The sequence below is a fragment of the Dermacentor andersoni genome, chromosome 3, assembly GCF_023375885.2.
Source record: "Dermacentor andersoni chromosome 3, qqDerAnde1_hic_scaffold, whole genome shotgun sequence".
NCBI lineage: Eukaryota > Metazoa > Arthropoda > Arachnida > Ixodida > Ixodidae > Dermacentor > Dermacentor andersoni.
Window position 1 is genome coordinate 51,966,506 of NC_092816.1, and position 20,427 is coordinate 51,986,932.

General features: G+C 43.9%; 1 protein-coding gene and 1 pseudogene across 6 annotated transcripts; both read left to right on the plus strand.

Moving 5' to 3' along the window:
- Nucleotides 1-5,997: 5,997 nt before the first annotated feature.
- Nucleotides 5,998-10,688, plus strand: LOC129387820 (uncharacterized). 5 transcript variants are annotated; one of them, XM_055077399.2, is made up of 6 exons: nt 6,896-8,328; nt 8,466-8,537; nt 8,601-8,692; nt 8,766-8,818; nt 9,511-9,653; nt 10,474-10,688. In XM_055077399.2, exons 1-6 carry the CDS (start codon nt 8,217-8,219, stop codon nt 10,620-10,622), a joined length of 621 nt encoding a protein of 206 aa, XP_054933374.1. In that variant the 5' UTR covers nt 6,896-8,216; the 3' UTR covers nt 10,623-10,688. The 5 variants fall into 5 exon arrangements, 2 of the variants coding, with proteins under 2 accessions (XP_054933374.1, XP_054933379.1); XR_008614982.2 differs by lacking the exon at nt 8,766-8,818 and adding an exon at nt 8,819-8,924 and having other exon boundaries at nt 5,998-8,328; nt 8,466-8,692; nt 9,493-9,653; XR_008614979.2 differs by having other exon boundaries at nt 6,000-8,328; nt 8,466-8,692; nt 8,766-8,924; nt 9,493-9,653.
- A 5,424-nt stretch (nt 10,689-16,112) lies between these two features.
- LOC126548114 (selenoprotein M-like) lies at nt 16,113-18,439 on the plus strand (annotated as a pseudogene). Its single transcript, XR_011893375.1, has 4 exons — nt 16,113-16,301; nt 16,410-16,480; nt 16,588-16,666; nt 17,869-18,439. The product of XR_011893375.1 is annotated as a selenoprotein M-like (transcript).
- The last annotated feature ends 1,988 nt before the right edge of the window (nt 18,440-20,427 follow it).

Here is a 20,427-nt window from a genome sequence, read left to right on the forward strand (position 1 = left end):
TATGGCCAATGTACACTATTCCGCACCTTAAAAGAATTTCATAGACTACCCCTTATGCGTATTCAATAAAAGGCGGCCTGTGCTTTGTGCCGCAGTCACGTTACTGGCTTGCTTCCGGGTCGGTCATTCTACAAAGCTTTTACAGCTTATGGGGAGCAGCGAACACTCGTAACGCTGAGCCACCTTTTCCAAATTGTGGGATAGTGTGTGAACGTAAGGTATCACAGCTACATTCTGCCTACGCTGTGCGCGGGTTTCGCGCGTTTGTGGCTTTGTGCGCATATTTCTCAGCAGGTTCCCTGCAGTATTCTTAGAAAAAAAAAAAAGGCCTCCTCCATTGCACCCTGTGAAAGTGGATGTACAACGAAACGATTGCCGACGTTAGACGACGTTACTCAGAAACCAACCACCACTAACACCACAAGCGACGTACGTAACGCGGGCACGCATGTATACGGAAGTGCAGCATACATGGCCCCCGCCAAGCGCAAGAGCCTTATGGAACTAAATGAATCTTTGAGGCTAAATTGTCAGAAAATGCGTAAAATACAACTTAAGCACAAGCTTCAGACATGATAACTTCGGATTGCAAATCGAGTATGCGGGAAAACATAATTCTGTTACGCGGAAACTGAAAGTCAAAGCCCTTTTCTAGCTGCCATTTGAGGTCTGTCTGAGTGGCCACGGCCGGTAGGTGGCGGTACCTCAGATTAGTACCACAGAGAAAGGCGGAAAAAAAAAGCGAGCTCGCCATGCAATAGGCTGCATAAACATGCAGGGCGCCAGAAGAAAGGAAAAGCGCTTTTAAATTGAGGAGCAGTTAAATAGAGAACAAATCGGGGTGTATGCGGTTATAAAAAACGCACCTTATAGACTTAAAAGATGCACCAGTCATTGAGAATTATGTTTGGGAAGGTTGCAACAGAACTAAATCGAAAGGAAAGGGAGGGGGGCCGGAATGTTCAAATGGGAAAAAGCATATTCAAAGTGTCAAGGGCATCTTTGGTTTTCAGGCACAATGAGTGGAAATAAAACTTGGCTGGGCTTAACGTATTTATGAACGAGAAAACATTGCAGAGAGAAGAACCAAGGCTTAGCGGAATGCCTAAGTGCTGATATTAGGCGTTTTCGGAAATAATGCCGAAATTACCCTGTTAGGTGACATGAATGCCCACATACAGGATCCAGACGTTTATACCGACAACAACAGGAAGTTATTGCTGGACCTTTGTGAGCAACGTAACCTCGTTATCGTAATTACGGGCCGTAAATCTGATGGTCAGATCAGATGGGAAGTTGGAAATAGGCAATCAACTATTGGTTACTGTCTGATGACGGAAGATATTTATGATAAGTTCAGATCAGTTGAGATAAGTTGAGCCATTGGCGAGTAAGACTGTAGTAACACAAGGACTGGCCATAAACGCACCATTTTGAAAATGGGATATGTAGTTGTGAAGGAGAGCACGGAGCGAAGAATGGCCAGTCCAAATTTGAACGCTTAACAAATAACAAATATAGCCGCGGGAGTCGAGAAAGAACACGGCAAATGGCCAAGCAAAAAGTGGGAATACAATGAGCTTCTAAATGTAATGACGAGAGAAATTAGGAAGGAGAAGCAACACGTTTGTTGGAAAACAAAAAGGAAGTCAAAAAAGCTGGTGGAACAGCGTGATACCCGAAGCGATCGATGAACGACAGAAAGCATTACGAGAACATAAGCAGGCATAGAAAGTGCAGTTGCCACAGGTTGAAGTAGACAGAAAATTAGAAGTATACCGGAAGAAAAAAAAAATCTATTGTTATAATACTGGTTCAAGCAAAGTTCAAAGGTGAAAGTGAACGTTGGTTGTCGGAAATACGTGAGAAAAAGAAGGCCGCGCCTAGAATATTTTGAAAACACACAAACTTATTAAGCAGAAAGTCTGGAACACAACAGCATGTCCTAGACTAAGATAAAAAAAAATGGAAGGGGATGCGACATTAAATTACATCCGAAAAATAACGACCAAATCATTCCAAGGCAATGATGAAGTAGTTTTAAAGAAGAAGAGCGTTAACGAGAACCAGAGAAAATTCTAAAGCGCACAGCCATAGGGTTAGGCGAGGTTCCCGTTAGGCTGATTAGCGAACTAGGATCAAAAAGTAAGGAAGCTCTGTGGGAAGCAGTAGAAAAAGGCTTACAAGATAGGCGAATACCAGACAGCCGGAGACAAAGTAGAATGAATTTAATGTATAAAGATAACGGAGAAAAGAATTGAATTCACCCATATAGACCGTTGACCATTATATCGGCAATATACATGTTAGTAATACAGGTAATTAAATTACAAGTGCAAACATGGGCAGAGAATGGTATGGGAGAACTTCAGAACGGGTTCAGAATAGGCGTCTGGATGATAACTTATTTGTTCTTATTCAGTGTATTGAAATATCCAAAGAGAGGAGACTGTTTTATGTGGCTTTTTTAGATATTACCGGAGCGTATGACAACGTAGACCACAAAATTTTGTGGGATATTCTGGAAGGCATAGGCAACGACTTTATATAGCTTTTGACAGAGACCTACCTAGAAAATACAGTTTGCGTTGAATGGGGAGGGATGAGGAGCGAGAAGCAAGTTGATATCAACTAGGGACTGCTGTTTGTGATGTACATGGTAAGTATGAAAAGGGCGCTAGAGGGAAGCAATCTTGGGTTTTATCTCTCATACAAACAGGCGGTTAAAATAGTAGAGCAGTAGCTTCCAGGTTCGTTTTATGCGGACGACATTGTGTTGCTAGCTAACAAGCGGAGTGTTATGCAACGCCTGTAGAATATATGTGCACATGAAGGTGAGAATATAACATTTGAAATTTAGTGTTAGGAAATCAGCTTTTATGGTAAACAGTACTCAATGAAAACAGTGAACAGACAGTATCAATACAGGGCCAGGAAATACCTCGAGTAAAAGAACACAAACACCTCAGTATACACTAAAAAAAAAAAAAAAATCCACGCTTAATCTCACGCTAAACTGTGAGTTTTAGCGTGACGCGCATGTAAGTGAGGCGCGGATGACGTTTCAGGCACCCGTGACCGAAAATAAGCGTGACATTCCTTTGTGCAAGCATGAGGACAAGACTGCCTGCCATGGTTCTGTCTTGTGCGAGCGTGAGCGAGCCGCGTACGCGTGAGAAACGCAAATTACACGCTTAACATCCCGCAGAGCGCTCGCGTGGGAACTTTCCATCACCCATATAAAAAATCCGAATAGCGGATCCGTTTTATATCACGGGATCTGCGCGGAGCGTGGGCGAGGGAAAACAACGCTGTGTGTCTTCTCACTGCCCTGCGGTGAATGCGAAACTTTTCTTGGGGGGGGGGGGGGGGGGGGGGCTGAAGGAGACCGTGGTGTTTTGAAGACTGCACCCGGCCATTTTTCGTGTGGATTTTCCGGCGGACTGCCACGAGCGACGTTCGTTCATTGCAGCGCAGAGCTTCCGGTCTAATTGTCAGAGTTGGTGTGTATCGCCATAGTATCGCCACGCTCACTTCTACAGACCTTCATGGCGTACAACGCCGGTGGTGTCTGCAGACATTGTGCACTGTGCCGAGTTTACGAGAGTTTACGAGAGAGAATCCACCGCGGTCTGACGGCTGCAGCGCCATATGGATAATGGATATATGTAGCGGTCCCTCACCTGCTATTCATGGACGATTTAAATATACAGGTAAGAACAATACTCATGGTTCGCTTTTGTTAAATAGCGGCTGACTGCCAATTGGTCATGATTTCCGGTATGTGCTTGTATGATGTGTGGTGCAAAATTTGCCGTAATGGTGAATTTATTGAAAAGCGAGCAGTAGCGTTGATCGAAATAGATAGCAGTCATCATCGTGCTTGTTTAACAAGTTTTAACACCGGGCTGTTGGATTTTTCTGAATTGTTCAGCTAATTGCGCTGAAGTACCAAATTCACACCATTTCTATTGTTTTTAATTTATCTTCGCCAACTCACCGTTCTCTCTGTGCCCGCTGCCATTTCGCCTCGGGCAAGGGTGGCGAGCTTGGAGTTGTCACTGCATTTTGCACTGTGCTTCTTCTCATGGTTTAGAACTCTGTTAGTGACGCATCGATGTGGTGTGCCGTGTATGCCGTGTAGTTGCCGCGTATGCCGCTCATAGTATACTGCGGCCTATAATGTGAAAATTCATAATTTTGTGAGCTATTTGTCAACTGACAGTAACCTGCATCTCCGAAGCGCTGCATGCGAGGTTGCAACCACACGCGCTACTTAATTTGTAACCTCAATTGCACTCTGCATTAGGGTATCTATCTTGTGTAGCTCTGCATATTTTACATTTTTAGCTTTAAAAAGAGGAAGTGTGACTGTGTTTGATGAACACGAATGTACTCTGCCCGTTGCAGCTCTTGATTTCCAGGTGCAAACATGTCTATGTCCACAGTGAAATTTCACGTGTGATAAGTTCACGTAGAATGCCATTCTTGTCAGAATTTCCATATCCATTGGGTTTAGAATTAAGCGTAACTGCGTTTTTATAGCTCATTTTTGCTTGTATAATGAAAGCTTCTATCAAAAGCGTTGCCACTTGTCTTCGAACTTTTAAACTTTATTTTTATCAAGAGTATAATGGAATAATATCAGTTGCAGCTATGTGACTCACCTAATTGCGTTTTGCACATCGTTATTTTGTTTTTCAGGTCCCATTTGAAAGCAAATAAATGTTTGGAAGTAGGATTGATAAAAATGAACAAAATTGAAAATGTTCCTTCTGATCTTATCAAAAATACTGAAATTTTCTGAGCCTTCATTCGTCGCTTCAGAAGCAGGCTTGCAATGCATGCTCTCATTAATGCGGTGATTTGACCATTTTTCCCATATCCCCAAATTCTAAAAACTTCCCGACCGCAACATTTTAAGAGCAGTCAGTAGGAGAAATCTCGGAAGTGCAATCAATGTTAAAGCACTGAAAAAGCAAGAGGTACTAGTTTAAACACATTTAGCCTAAAGGGAACATATTTTCATCTCTAAAGTATTATACTTTGCGTATAAAGAATTTTTTTTTTTTTTCAGATAGCGCTAAGCGACCTTATAAGGTCATGCAGTGTCTGGGGGGAAACAAGGCTCCTCATATGCGGCCGTCAGCAGGAAAACGCTGAGATGAGCGATGACACATCCCTAGAAAAGGCACTAGTGATGTGCATATGCCTTAATGGTATGCAATATGTAACATATCCGGCGGCATATGGCCAATTTTAGTGCAACCAACTTAAAGCCAAGAACAAGAAAGAAATATCATGGGTGCAAACTACATTAAAGGATTTGTTTACTGCGTTGCGCATTTAAACCAAACTCGTATAAAGACTTACGCTTTCTCAGTCATCTGAAAACGCTTTAACTTTAAGTTTTGCTTTTAAGCATCAACGTTTCATTGTATCATATTTTCTGGGAATGAATATTATGAATAAAAGATTTACCCCAGGACGAAATATGTCTCGTACTTCTTTCGCTGCCTAGAATGTTCGTCCTTCTTATAGAAAGAGGCCAGTGAAAAAAATATTATCAGGTATCAAGAAGGCGCCGGGACCCTGCTTCAAGCCCACCAAATATGAACTAGTGTTTGAAACTTGTGAACGTGTCGGTGTACATATACAATTACAAGAAATAAAGACCTGTATCAGAATCTTTTGCCTGGCATTTATGTGGCATGAAAAGTACAAAGCATTCGCTTTCGTGTGGTACTTCTATGCCGGCCACCACACAAGCATGATGCATGATGCGCATGCATCATGCATCATGCTTGTGCGCATGCGCACTTCGTGTAATATATATATATATATATATATATATATATATATATATATATATATATATATATATATATATATATATATATATATATATATATATATATATATATATCGTTTTTTTGTGAGACCGAAAGTCCCCTCTCATGTTATATTAGTGGTCGCATCATTTTGTGCATATACGCTAAGCGTTTAATTGGTTCTTTAGTGACGTGCCACAAGGGACCATGCACACTGTCCGACAGCCGCTGAGCCAATTCGTATATTTAAGAAGCTGTGTTGATGCAGCTTAGTCTTGCAGAGGCCGCAAAATTTTATGTCTTGTCATCGGTCACAAGAAAAGCTAGCATAATAAAGTAACGGGGCACGAAAGGTCTTCACGAGTGGTTCAGGCAGCAATTGAACAACACTTTGAAATTGAACCTTCAGGCCATGCGTTCACACGCGCCAGTGCGTTCCGACAGGCTGCGCAGTCCTTTGAAGAAGTGAGAGGCAGCAATTTTTTGTTGTTGTTGCTTTTGCGTAACAAATGTTGAAGGACGAATATATATAATGACGGAATATATACCAGCTATACAAAAGCGATGACGGCGGTTCATCACACGGGGAAAAACAGCAACCATCATATACAGACGTCAGTGACAGTTCATCTGGCAGTTAGATCACCTTCCGGCTAAAGGATGGTTCTGTGTTTTGTTCTGGACTGATAGAACTCTAGTAATTAGAGTGAATAATGAAATCAGAATCAAATTTATTTTCGCCATATATGCGGGTGCGCATGCAACGACCACTATTATGATAGCAAGAGTACGTGGAGACCAGTGTGCAAGTCGCAAGAAGAAGACATATCGCGTAAGTATTACATTTGCTTTACCAAAAAGCACAAGATTTCAATACTTCAAAAACGGATATGTTTGCAACACTATTGTGTCGTTCATTATTGCTTTCTTCTTTTGTAGTTAAACTATCGAGAAAATAACTATTTAACGGGGAACAAAATTTAATCAAGTGGATATTGCATTAGACAGTTCTCGTAATCGTCATCTGAACTGCAGAAAGAGTCAAGCAAAATTGTTCGCGAACGGCGCGTTAATTGTAAACGGCCCTGTCGCAGTACAGAAAAAATCGTCAAACGAACTAAGCGCAGGCGACTCGTGGACTGTACAGTTCTAGGAAACATTTCAGTTGAATGTTTTCACTGGGGAGGGTGAAAGAAGCGATTATACGAAGGCGAATTGTGAAGAGATGTCAAAATCTGCAATTTTTCTAGCTATTGTCGATTCGTCTAAGAATAATTAAGGCTGCATGCCAATCAATGTAAATCATAAAATAGAGCATTTCTGCTGTCGACGTGGATTTGATTGGGAAGAACTAGAGTTAGATCAAATTCTTCCAATTTTCGCTCAATTAACTAATGACGTTCAACAATCAAGCAGTTAAGAATTAATAAATTCATGGTATATCATGAGTGTTTTTTCAAGCGCCGTCTCCTGTGAAGCATATCTACCATTTTCGTGCAAAGCTCTCTGGAAAGCGTATTGACTGTGTATGCATGCATGCATCTATCGAACTTCGTGCACATATAGACGTGATGCTTTGACGATAAATACTTATTAAAATTCAAATTATTTATTTCTGCCTTGTAAAGGTACAGACAGCAGAGGCGCAGAAAAAGCTGTCAGATACAGATTGACAAAGCCGCAGCCCCCTTTCGCTTGGCAGAGCCTTCACAGCGACACTTTTAAAACAAAGACAATTGCACCCGGTAATAACAGGTATACAATACTGAGCAAGTACAAAAGGAAACCAATCAAGATTATACGATATTTGTACAATACTCCCAAACAAGAAAACAGAACCTACATGCTAACGTACATAGCACCCAAAGTACTGTTCGACACGTTGAAGAAGTCAAAATTATTGTTCACATAAGGTATATACATATTCGTATAGCGCTACCAATCCCTGCAAAATATAGAACGCAGATTTTCATTACACACACGCACGCACGCACGTGCACAGCACACACACCAAAAGGAAACGGCAACGCGCTCACAGGAAGCGCCTGAAAAACGAAAAAAAAAAAGGAAAAGTGTGGGGAACCGAGGTCGTCTTGGGCTGTCGCCTCTCCCTCTCCCAGAAGGAATGAAGAGGTTCTTGGAAAGCAGGGACGGGCGATTCTCTCTGTCAGCATCAGCTCCCACCAGCGAGGACGGGGCGAGAAAGCGAAACGGGACTTTCCTTGCTGTCTATTTTTTCTTCGTCAGGCCAACGCCGCTTGCTTGCAGGGGCGCAGGCGAGTTCCCGCCAAATGGCGCGGGTGCGTGAGTTGCCGCCAAATGCTAGCTCTGGATGCCAGCTCGTTCCGCGTCTCATGGTAGACTAGTTGGTGCATTTCTGTTATCATGGACTGCGCATATAAACGCAAGCTACACAAAAGTGACATGGACAAGAACAGCGCAAGCCCTTTACATGCAGTGGAGCCGCCGTATCTCGCCGTTCAAGATATGCGTACTCGTAAGTGGCATTTTAATTTCACGTTGTGTAATGCATGACTGTCTTTTTCAAGTGAACAAAGGTCGCTTTGTATTGTGTAAATGGTTTTGCAACGTATGATAAACTCCTTGTCTTTCGGGCTTATTTTTTTCTGACAGGAAAAAAAAAAAAAAAGGCTTTACATGAGAACGGATCAAGCGTTCGAGAGTTGGGACAGGGAAATGTGAGACGTACGTATGTATATATTTCTAATATTATTTTTTCGTCTTGTATTCTCGTTAATTTTTCTCTAGGAAACACTGGAACGACACTGCTTAAATTGAAGCACAGTGTGCGAATGACCTGCTACGCTCGGAACTGTTATCACCATTCGGGAAGAAATTGGGTAAGACGCTTGTCTGGTTATTATTGCGGAAAAGTCATAATTAATGAGATGTTGCTTTCGTTCCTTCCCACAGATGAAAAAACATAACTGTAAATACCTGTATGATATACGTCTGGTGCATTGCAGGTAAGAATGGATTGTGTGTGGCGCGCTTCACCTCATGTGGACTAGAGTAGATCTAGGAACATCAGACAAGAAGACACGTATGTGAAACCCTGCGGATAGCCCATATGTAAGTTCTTCCTCAATTTTTCTTTTGTTGCATTTTCGTAGTTTACGTGTAATACTTTGTCACCGCGGTCTCGACGTTATGTATACCTATACATTTGTCTCGTGGCAGTCTGCGTGCTATTTTGTTTGTGCAACTATGTGTTGTATTCATTTATCGAGCTGCTTGGATGGTTTTTTTTTTTTCACTGATATTCCGACCAAAGTCGATAAACCTATCCTTCCTGTCCTCATGTTTCCTTGGGCGGCTCTAAAGCGTATCTTAGAGGAATATTTAGCTTCAGATTCCCGCATGGAACAGATGGTGAGTGGCATGCTGTGTTTCCTATTTAGAGAAACTATCTATTCATGTTTAATTTTTTGGTTTATTTTCATTTTTGCCATTCATACAATACCGCAGCCATATGCCGTTCTGTCATAGAACGTTGTTTCTAGATATATTTGTTTTATGTGGTTAAAACATTTAAAACGAGAGCGATCATATTTCTTATCCTGACCATTACTTTTTTACAGACCGCGATAACCACGTATTTGGATGTCTGGTTTAACTCTACATGCGCTGGTTCGTGCAGGTGAACTTTTTTTTCCAGATACGGAGGAACGGACACCGGTCATGCCGTGCGCACTCTTCTGCAGGGCATACTTACAAATGAAGCTGCACTGCAGTTCAGCTGGAAAGGGTCGCAGGGGAGGAAGCACGCCTTCGTGAAGCTCATGGCCATCACGAATATAAGTAAGAAATATGGCATAACAATCAGCTTTCTAGTGCACGTTGCGAACATCGGTACCAACTGCATGCTTAGTTTTTTTTTTTCTTCATTCAAACAAGCTGCTGCTTATTGCATCTTGCTGCGTCCAGTATTAGCATTTTCTTTAATAAAATAATGCCGTAATAAGTGAGTTCTACTTGCGGCGTCCATATTTTTGCCACTGCTTTTTGAGGAGTTTGTTTTGCTTCACCATATAATATATGCTGTATATGCTGTTTCTGCTTTAACCCATGTATGCTAACTGTTTTCTGCAAAACATAGACCTATAATCGTTGCCATCATGTCAGCAAGTATATGTATCATGCCATAAGCTTCCCCTCTTGCCTCTCCAGACATTTACCTATTCACCTCCTTGTGCCGCTTGGCGCGCTCCGGGCTCCGGCGCGTTCTTTGTCTCAGCGTTTCAACTTGGCTGTTTCATGCAGTGCTCACGGGAAGCAACAAAACCGATCGTGGTGTAAAAAGCCGCGCTACCAATAGACACAGTAGCCACTGTGTATGCGTGTTTTGCTATGGTTCCGTGTTCAGTTCCCCCTATTGCTAACGACATATAAATTACCAACTATCCGGTACTTACACGATTTGTGTCGTCCAGCCACTCTTCCTGACAGCTTCGATACTGATTTGCACGTCCCTAATATTGCTTTGTTGTCGTTTCTTTAATGTTTCGTGAATATCTGACTTATGATCTTTTTGATTGTTTCACTTCTTCAAATGGAATGCGACTCACCAACTGAACTATAAAGCGGGGGCAGCTTTCTTATATGTGCCGCTTTTTTGCAGCATCTGTGAGGAGCACGTTCCCTGACGCTTCACTAGCATCAGTGGCTGGAGTCGCAAAACGCCGGTTGGTTGGAGCAGCTGACAGGGATGGAGGCCGGAATGAAAGAAGGCGCCGTGACCCTGCTTCAAGCCCACCAAATATGAACTAGTGTTTGAAACTTGTGAACGTGTCGGTGTACATATACAATTACAAGAAATAAAGACCTGTATCAGAATCTTTTGCCTGGCATTTATGTGGCATGAAAAGTACAAAAAAGCGTTCGCTTTCGTGTGCTACTTCTATGCCGGCCACCACACAAGCATGATGCACGATGCGCATGCTGTTGTAAATGCATGATGCAAAAGCTACGATTATTCGGGGCGTCAAAAGCAACGTCGGCTTTCAGCACCGGGCCGGTGCAATGCCGACCATTATTGTCGTCAGGGCCATGGCTGGCCCGCGTGTGGCATGCGCTCGGCTGCGTTGGCCAAATAGAATGGCCCTACGGCTGGCCGACTGACTACGTACCTAAAGCCTTGGTAGGCCCTCGTATGGGACGCCGTCGGCCAAGTCGGCCACAGTGGTCGGGCCTACATCGATTGCCGACGATCGGCCGACGTTAGGCCAATGTCAATCCCCAAAGCTGGGCCGCCCTCGGTTGCCGAGGTCGGGCCAACCGTTTTGCAGTCGGCCGGAGACGTCGGGCCGACTTTTTGCCACGGTCTTTTTGTTGCTTGGGTTGTTGCCAAATCGGCACACGTGTTTTGTTTTTTAGTGCATATTGAGGCTCGCGAAGGCGCCCACATATGTATCTAATTTTGCTCTACAAAGCTAAAGCTTTTTAAAGGGCATGTTGCTTGCGCCTGCGCGCGCAGCTGGAGAGTGAATCGAGAGACGCGTTGATTTATTCCCCGGTTTGTTGCGCGCAGCCCCCGCGTTGTTTTTGTCTGTTTGCACGTGTGCGATTTCCTCTGCGCGTAAGGGCACATTTGCGGCACATGACCTATAATGACAAAAGTTGAAAGTCGGCGTTTCGGGATGATTGTGTTCACGGTCCACGTTTTCGCTTGAGCTAACACCAAGCTCTTTAGTAAAAACGAACTCGTTCAGAACAGCCTTCAAACGTGACATTGCTCAGTTTTTAAATCGCATGGCTACATCTGCTACGCGTTCCGGTGTTGCAAATAACGCATCTTTCCATTCTCTGCTCTCCGAAGAAGCGTCACCTTTCTTAATGATTCATCTCTGAGCTGCAAAAGCTTCGTGATGCTTGCACCGCGCATTTTTATTTATTTATTTCAATACCCTAAAGGCCCTAGTAGGCATTACATGGGGTGGGGTGGGTGGGGGGGGGTGTATTTCAGGTGAGTAGATAAGTATCATTTATGAACAATACATATCGAAGACAAGAATACTGACAACCAAACAAGAAAAAAAGAAACAGCAAAATGCATATTTGAACCAAGGCGTCCATGATGGCATAGTTAAAAAAAATCAACCAAATACACTGAATACGAGTATAGAACATTTTCTTAAATAGCCATTAAAAGACTGATCATAAATACATTGGAAAGAACACTACATACATACAGCGTACAAAGACTGTAAATAAAATGAAGACAGGCAGATATGCGTTGTAAATGTTTTTCATTTTGTAAATTGCCCAGGAGCGCTCAGTGAAATATTGAAGGATCTGACATCTCGGCGATGTTGGACGGCACGGAGTTCCATTCGCTTATACACGCTTATTACATTAAAAATTTAAACGCGACGCGAAGTGAACGCGATGCGCATATATGCTAGCTGCCGTGTGCCGCCTCTTTAAAAAGCCGCGAAAGCTGTGCAGTGGTGGAGGTGGATGTTATGAGCGTCCCCTTTGGAACGGGGCGGTGGGTTGCGCCACCAAGCTCTTGCTATTATACTGCTTAATGTCCTACCTAGGTTAAACAATAAAAAAAGAAAGAAAAAACACTATGTGAATTCCCACAGCCAAATTTTCTGATCCCCTATTGCGAACTGTGCTTTTGTACGTCTCCGTCTTTTTTCGTTTCCCTACTTTTCGTCCACGAATCCTCCAACTTTACCACTGCTCCCGCTGAACCTAAGGGCTTCAAGGAGGCCAGTGGTGCCTAAATCGACCGCTGGGTAGACGTCTTCACATTCTAATAAAATATGCTCCGTCGTTTCCCTAGCTTTACCGCAGCAAGCACATGCTTCTTCTTCCTTCTTAATTTATATCTCGCTTTATAGGTGCGTGTTCTAAGGCATCCCGATCTCGCTTCGAAAAGTAATGAGCTTCCCTTTGAGTTATCATAAATGGTTTCTTTCCTGATTTCGTTTTTTCCTCTTAAGTAGTTACTCATGGCAGGTTTCTTTTCCATTGCCGCCACCCACGAGATTAATTCAGCCTCTACTTTCCGCTTGACCTTCTTTGTTGCTGTGTTGCCCACTCCACAGGCCGCATACTTGCTTGAAAGCTTCCTAGTTCTTTTCCTTCACTGTGAATCAATGTTTTGCCTGTACAGATACCTGAACACTCTCCCAGCCCATTTACTTTCTTCCATATTCCTCAGCCGTTCCTGATACTTAATTTTACTGCGAGCTTCCCTCACTTCAAAACTAGTCCAGCCCATATCACCCTGCACAGCTTCATTTGCCTTCCCGTGAGCGCCCAATGCGAGGCGACCCACTGACCTTTGGTTCCCGTCGAGTCCTGATTTTACCGCTGATTTAAAGCAAACTGCATTTCCAAAAGTAAGTCCTGGAACCATTACACCTTTCCACATACCTCGGAGGACCTCGCACCTTTTGTATCCCCATAGCGCTATGTGCTGCATTTCTCTTCCCCTTTACTGTTATGTTTTTTTCCTGCGTTTCCATATATATATTTCCTTCGTTTATCCGTGTACCAAGGTATTTATATTCCGTTACCCAAGGTATTTCTTGGCCCTGTATATCCACTGTCTGTTCACTGTTTTCATTGAATACCATAACACCTGATTTTCTGACACTAAATTTCAAACCTAAATTATTGCCTTCCTGTCCACAGATATTAGCCAGACGTACGTTGCAAATCACTTTGCTTATTAGCTAGCAACACAATGTCGTCCGCATAAAATAAACCTGGGAGTTGCTGCTCTACTATTTACCCGCCTGTTTGTATGAGAGATGAAACCCGATATTATATATACTTCCTTCTAGCGCCCTCTCCATCCTCACCATGTACATCATAAACAGCAGCGGGGATAAAGGGCACCCCTGCCTCAGTCCCTTGTTGATATGAACTTTCTCCTCGCTCCTCATCCCTTCCCATTCAACGCAAACGGTATTTTCTAGGTAAATCTCTCTCGCTGTAGACAATCGTTACCTAAGCCTTCCCCTTCCAGCATATCCCATAAAATGTTGCGGTCTACGTTTTCGTAGGCTCCTGTAATGTCTAAAAAGGCCGAATACAACGGTCTGCTTTCTGCTTTTGATATTTCAATACACTAAGTAAGAACAAACAAGTTATCATCCAAACGCCTGCCTATTCTGAAGCCATTCTGAAGCTCTCCCAAAATGCCATTATTCTCTGCCCACGCTTGAAGCATTAATTTGATTGCCTGCATTGCTAGCCTGTATATTACCGATGTAATGGTCAACGGTCTATACGGGTGAATTCTGTCTTTCTCCCCCTTACCTATATAAATTAAATTCATTCTACTTTGTCGCCAACTGTACGGTATTAGTACTCACCTACGGGGCAGAAACCTGGAGGCTTACGAAAAGGGTTCTACTTAAATTGAGGACGACACAACGAGCTACGGAAAGAAGAATGATGGGTGTAATGTTAAGAGATAAGAAAAGAGCAGATTGGGTGAGGGAACAAACGCGAGTTATTGACATCCTAGTTGAGATCAAGAAAAAGAAATGGGCAGGACATATGTAATGAGGAGGGAAGATAACCGATGGTCATTAAGGGTTACGGAATGGATTCCAAGGGACGGGAAGCGTAGCAGGGGGCGGCATAAAGTTAGGTGGACGGATGAGATTAAGAAGTTTGCAGGGACGACATGGCCGCAATTAGTACATGACCGGGGTTGTTGGAGAAGTATGGGAAAGGCCTTTGCCCTGCAGTGGGCGTAACCAGGCTGATGATGATTAATTGCTCCCATGCTTGACATGATTCTACGCTTGAGACAGGTCAAAGAATTAAACAAGACAACGTAAAATACCAAGCGACCTAAAAAAAGAAATCTTTATATCTATTTAAATTGCGCGCCGCTCTCGCCGACAAGAAACATCGGCGGTGGCGCAGCCAGTGGGTTCTTCATTGTGACGGCGAACAATCGCGGGAGGTTCCTGTAGGACTACCAAAATCAAGTCAACCAAGTGCAGTGGCACCAGGCCATACCATGCTGCTGATAGTGTTGAGCCACTCGTAGCAGTATCAAATCAGCCCTTTCCTTTTAAACCGTCTCAGTGCTTTCCGTACACTCAGCCTGACACCAAGTAACAGGATTCTACATTTGTCACATTTTTGAAAACATAGCACTACTTATAATGCAATCAGGTGCCACAAAAGGCCAAAGTATTGATTCAGGCGATGCTGGAGAAGAGCTGCTACATCTACATCTCTGTAGCGTTATATCTGGTTGGTGATCATATATACTGGGAACAACAGTGGTTAATTGCATCGGCCCCCGCAGCAGTACTACTAAGGAAACACGTTGCACTGAGTGCTCATCTTAAGGTTGCCACTTCAAAGAATATTTTTGTGTGCTGAAGATAGGTTTAGCCTTGTAGTTATTACCGTGATTAGAAGTTAAACCGCTACCAGTTTCAAAATAGGAAGAAAATTTGTCAGCACTTCCGACAGCTGACGGTACGATGCTATGCGGGGCTGGAGGGCGAATTGTACTTGGAAGACCACTCTAACTGGTGCTAAAAGAGTGACTGTTGAAGAACGCGTGAGAGTTCATGGCTTGTGCCTACAAATGATACAAGTACGTAATACTGAACGCTATACACATGAGCTATGTAAACGTACAGAGGTGCAACAAAGCATGTAAAAGATCAATTAGCTCTACAGACAGCCCTTACTATAAAAGACCTCCATCGGCAGACAGAACAAAAGCAATGCATGAACGGTGACTGCCTCACAACATCTATCGAAAACGTGTTCCAAAACCACTGAAACCATTGGGCCGTTGTGCACACCTGCGGACCGCAAGAAGCACAGCAGACCAAGACGAGTACGAGAAGCTTAACTGATACAAGGGACAAAAGGAGACAGACGAGAAGGTCACTTGTCTATCACCATTTGTTTCGGGTTGCAGTTCATCTGTTCAAACGAGCTTGTACTATTTCTGCAGCATGTCGGCGGTGTTTCGGTAGTGCTGAACGGCCGATTTGCGCTCGAGCCGCCCATCGCCGCACGCTGCACCGCATCCGGGCGGTTATTAGTTCATTGCTGGGGCACAGAGGGAGGGCGTGGGAATGTGGAATTCCACTTCTCTCGAGCTAATTCGTGGCGCAGGAGTATTTCCAGACGCTTGGTAGCGGTGGCGGCAAGCGATTGGTGGCCGCGTACGCAGTTAGCAGCTGGTAGAGCGCAGCTGGCGCCGAACTGGCCAACCAGGCATTTCTTAGCCAAGCTGAGCCAGCTTGAACCGAGCTCCAGCCGGTCGTTCTCGCCGGCGTTGCAAACACATCTCCGTGGCCCATCTATCGAGGCGGTTGTACCGCGACGTTAGTCACGATGATTCGCGGCTTATTAGCCGTACTTCTATGCGCCAGCCTGGTGCTAGGCGAGGAAGCTGAGCGGAAGAAACCCACGGACACCGTGATCACCCACGCTCGCGTGGAGGTAACGCATCCGTTCTCATTTCCAGAGTTATACGCCGCATGTGCGACTGGAACGTTGGTTGCGCTTAATGAGAAAGAAATGCCTACGTGTCACACTTTTCTGTTTCAGAGCTGCGGCGGATGACGACTGAATGCCTATCCTGAAGTGAAACGGTTTGTCTACGACGACATACCCGAGTAGTATCCTTTTTTTCGTATTTATATGTAAAGAATGAAAAGTGACTTGTGCTTTCGAGCTCGTTTTACTGTCGTGGAAATGGTTGAGAAACCTTAACACGCATCGTTAGTCACAACACGGAATTCAAAGTGATCCACGGCGCCGTGCCCGAAATACTTTTCTTGAACGCCGCAGGAGAGGAAGTTGAGGTACGTTCCTTTCTTCTTCTTCTTAATAAATTCTAATGAACACGACTACCCAGTAGACTGGGAAGCTGGGAATAGGAAGTTCTACTGAATCTATCCTCCGTCGTTTTCATTTCGCCCTGCTACGCGTACGAACGGCTGAAACGCTCACTAAAACACGAATCCAGGTAACACTTGAGTCGTGGTTAAATGAAGCACTTTTCATACGTTCTAAATTAAGCAAAAAAAGAAAAAGAAAGCGTTGAAAACAGAAATGCTTTTCATTTACTCTTAAACACGCTGTTTTCCGACGCAATCGGTACCCGAGGGGGAGGCAATCGCGTAATGATAAGCCATGCTAGCAGGGTTTTTCACCTGTTGCCTGTATTTGTCGATTTCCGTAGTTTGCGGATGCCACTCGAGTTTTTAACCTTGGAACACATGAAGGGCAGAGTGCATGAAAATAGGGACCTTATTTGGCCAGCGATTTCTTTCTTTCGATTCTATTTTATCATCCATCGCGCGGAGTCGTGTATCAGTCGCGGCGGCTTGCGAGCCATCCACGAAGGGTGCGGTTCTCCGTTGGCAAGGGGAAAGAAAGCATGGTTATACGCAGCATAGTTATAAGCATAGTTATGCCTGAAACAGACTTCGTGTATACGTGAACGCTCTCATATGTCTGCCGTGCTGCCAACACTGCGAGCAGCTTGGAACATAGAAGGGAAATGCTCTCAAGATATTGGTCGTGTAGTTATATGCACTTCAGTACGATCTGCCAGAGTCTCGAGTTGTAGAATAAATTCATTGCGTGAGCTTTTATAGAAGGCTGTGTTGATCAGGGAATCTAATTACCCACAAGTGCAAGAAAGAGGTGTATTTGCTAGTTACGGGCCACTAACATTCATTAGAAGCTAAAGTCTCAGTATACGCTACTTGAGGAAACCTTTGAGACTTTAATTTGCACCTGCCATGGGGGCTTGGCGACTGTGGCAGTCTGCTGCTAATGCCAAGAGGGCGCAGTTGCAATAGCTAGTGAAAAATGCTATAATTTTCATGTGGTGCGATGGTTTTCTTCACATCAATTAAACTTTAATAGCTATGAGCACACTCGTAGCCTGTGGTGTCATGCTGGAATTAAAATACAGCTTTTTTTTTTTTTTTTACTGAAGTTTACAGTCCAAAAGCAGGAATGACCTGTAAGGCTGCTAAATTCTGCTCGTTTTCAGCGCCTGAGCCTGGAGAAGAGGAGCCGCGACGACTGCAACCAGCTGCTGCTTGAACGTGGCTTCCGCAAGAAGGAGAAGGAACCAGAAGAGGACGTTGAGGAAGAGGACCTTGGAATCAAGGGCGAGCTCTAGATGCGACCGTGGAGCACAGCTCAACATGCACCATTGACCATCTGTTCACATTGTGCCTACTATACAGCAGCTCAGTATGATGCACATTTCTCTCAGTGCTGTCAAAATATTGGAGATCCACTGCACATCTGTGCATTCAAATTACAATGAAATTGAAATCTTGTATTAAGGTAAAGCTGCCTCCGTGTTTCCTGTGGATGTATGTCCAACGATATGACCACGAATTCGGTTTCTTTGGCTTGCTACTAAAATCTGCCACTGGCATTTAACACGTAAGCCATGTTTTCTTGGCAGCTTGTTACAGTTAAAGCACAGCAGTAACTCTTAAGGTCATGCATTTTTTATATTGCACTTGTGCACCAATCAGTGTTGAAGTATCATGCAAAGGTATTTTGGTAAAAGTGTTACATTAAAAGCCCACCCAAGTGGGAAGAAAAAATGAAAACGCACCTTTCAACTGTGAATTATGCTGCAAAGTTGTACTGCAAGCACAATTTATCATTCCAGCTGTTGAGGTTAGCTTAGTTGAGCTTCATTTTCCATCAATTAATTTTTTTTGTTACTTTTACCACCTTCTGCCAGCAAAAGGCTTCTCTGTGACCATTGATCGGGTTGCCTAGATGAAGTTGCTGCCGGAAATTTTTAAAATCGGCTGCAGCGGATGTACTGCGTCTGGTTTTTGGTTGTGCTGGAGTTCTGGCTGGTTTTGGTGATGTACATAAATAAACACATGCATTGCAACTTGTGTAAATTTAGTGTTTCTTTGCACCACCTGGGTCTGTGGAAGACATCCCCTGTGATGCCCTACTTTGCATATAGGTAGCGTCTTAGTGATCTGCATAGTAGCACATGCATACATCAGGGTTCATGCTGGTGTATGTGACAAAAATTCAAGAGTTTTTAAGGACTCAAGGCCCTCTGCGTGGATTTTCAAGGACCACACGCAGGGCTATAATTATACATGCGTGTATAATTATGGAATAAGTACTGTGTCCCGTGACAATTGCCCCTTCCCACGCTTGTTAAGCTTCACCGCAATACTTCACGTACGCTTCACCGCGTAACATCGCTGTGCTGAGGCGCAGCTGCCTTTCGGTAACCAGCATTATGCAACGCGCCATGCTTTCTAAGCTTCGAAGCCATACGCGAGGATTGCACAAGCGGAGTTTGTGCGATTACTGACAGCAGCGAATTCTTTCAATGGAAAACACGGCACCGAACGGCAAGAACCTTAATAGCGAACGTCGAAGCAGCGAAGCCTAATGTCGCGGTGGTAGCTACTGCTGCCGGCAGATCGGCGTGCTACAGCGCTGGTTAATTCAAGGCGGCGAGATAATCAAAACGGCGGTGATGGCTTTGATTAATGCCATTTGGGACCTGCGGTCGCAACAAAAACTCCGGAATATCGGACAGCGAAGGGTTCCTGCGTCTGAAATTACAGACGTTCTTATACATCGACTCTATGGGACGCGTGGTGGAACCTCAAAGCCGTCCACATTATCGGGCATTTCACAAAAATCGGGCGACCAGAAAACCGGTTGTTGACTGTACACAGGCAACTCCTCCAGCCAACGGCACGGCGTCAAAGACAATTTGTAACGAGTCCCCTCTTTTACTCGAGCCAGGAGTAGATCGCGACTTTCGTTCCCTTTCAATAAAATGACAGCGAATTTTCCCTGATTGAAGCACAAATTCCCCGAGTTTTCCGTTTTACCAGACAATTCAATATGCCTGAGAATTCCCGTTTTTTTTAAAACAAAATCGCAGCGGGAATTCAGGAGGGTTGAAATTTTCTCGAATACAATCACTGGAAGTTTATTAAAAATAAAAATTTAGGAAATTCAAGAATTTTAAAGGATCTCCGAAAATTCCAGGAGTTTCAAGGCCTCGAAAACGATCTTTTCAAATTCAAGGGTTTTCAAGGACCTGCACGAACCATGATACATCCACAGTGGTGCCATCAAATAGATTTTCACTTCATGTAGTGCTCCGATTGATGCGAGGCAAGGATGCAAGTTGTGCACACAGAGCTTCTTATGCTACCCTTGAGCCAGAAATATGTGGAGCCTAGGTGAAAGTAGATGTCTCGAGATGTGTGGGCAATTTTCATTACAGCTTCAGATATTTAGGCACAGGCTTCTGGCAAGGTTGACATTGGAGCTAGTTGGTACAGTTCCACGATGGAGTGGAGTGAACGAATTGGACAGGAAAGAATTGACAAACCATAAGTGCTTGTGCACGCGATACGTAAGAGGTTGTGCAGAATACACATGGAGTAGCATGTTTCCTACATACAGGAGCTTTCTCCTAAGCAGTATGCTGAGTGACCACCAGCACTTGCAATCCACTGAAGTGTCGTATTAGTTTCACTGCTTTATGTTGTGCTGCCAGTGTGAGTATTGCGCCCACGTGCACTAATGATCCTTC

Bases quoted from the DNA above. Each gene is read 5' to 3' on its own strand.
- LOC129387820 (XM_055077399.2), top strand. From the start codon at position 8,217: ATGGACTGCGCATATAAACGCAAGCTACACAAAAGTGACATGGACAAG. The intron at 8,329-8,465 runs GTAAGTGGCATT...TTTTTCTGACAG, and splicing joins CGTTCAAGATATGCGTACTC to GAAAAAAAAAAAAAAAGGCT. The intron at 8,693-8,765 runs GTAAGACGCTTG...TCCTTCCCACAG, and splicing joins ACCATTCGGGAAGAAATTGG to ATGAAAAAACATAACTGTAA.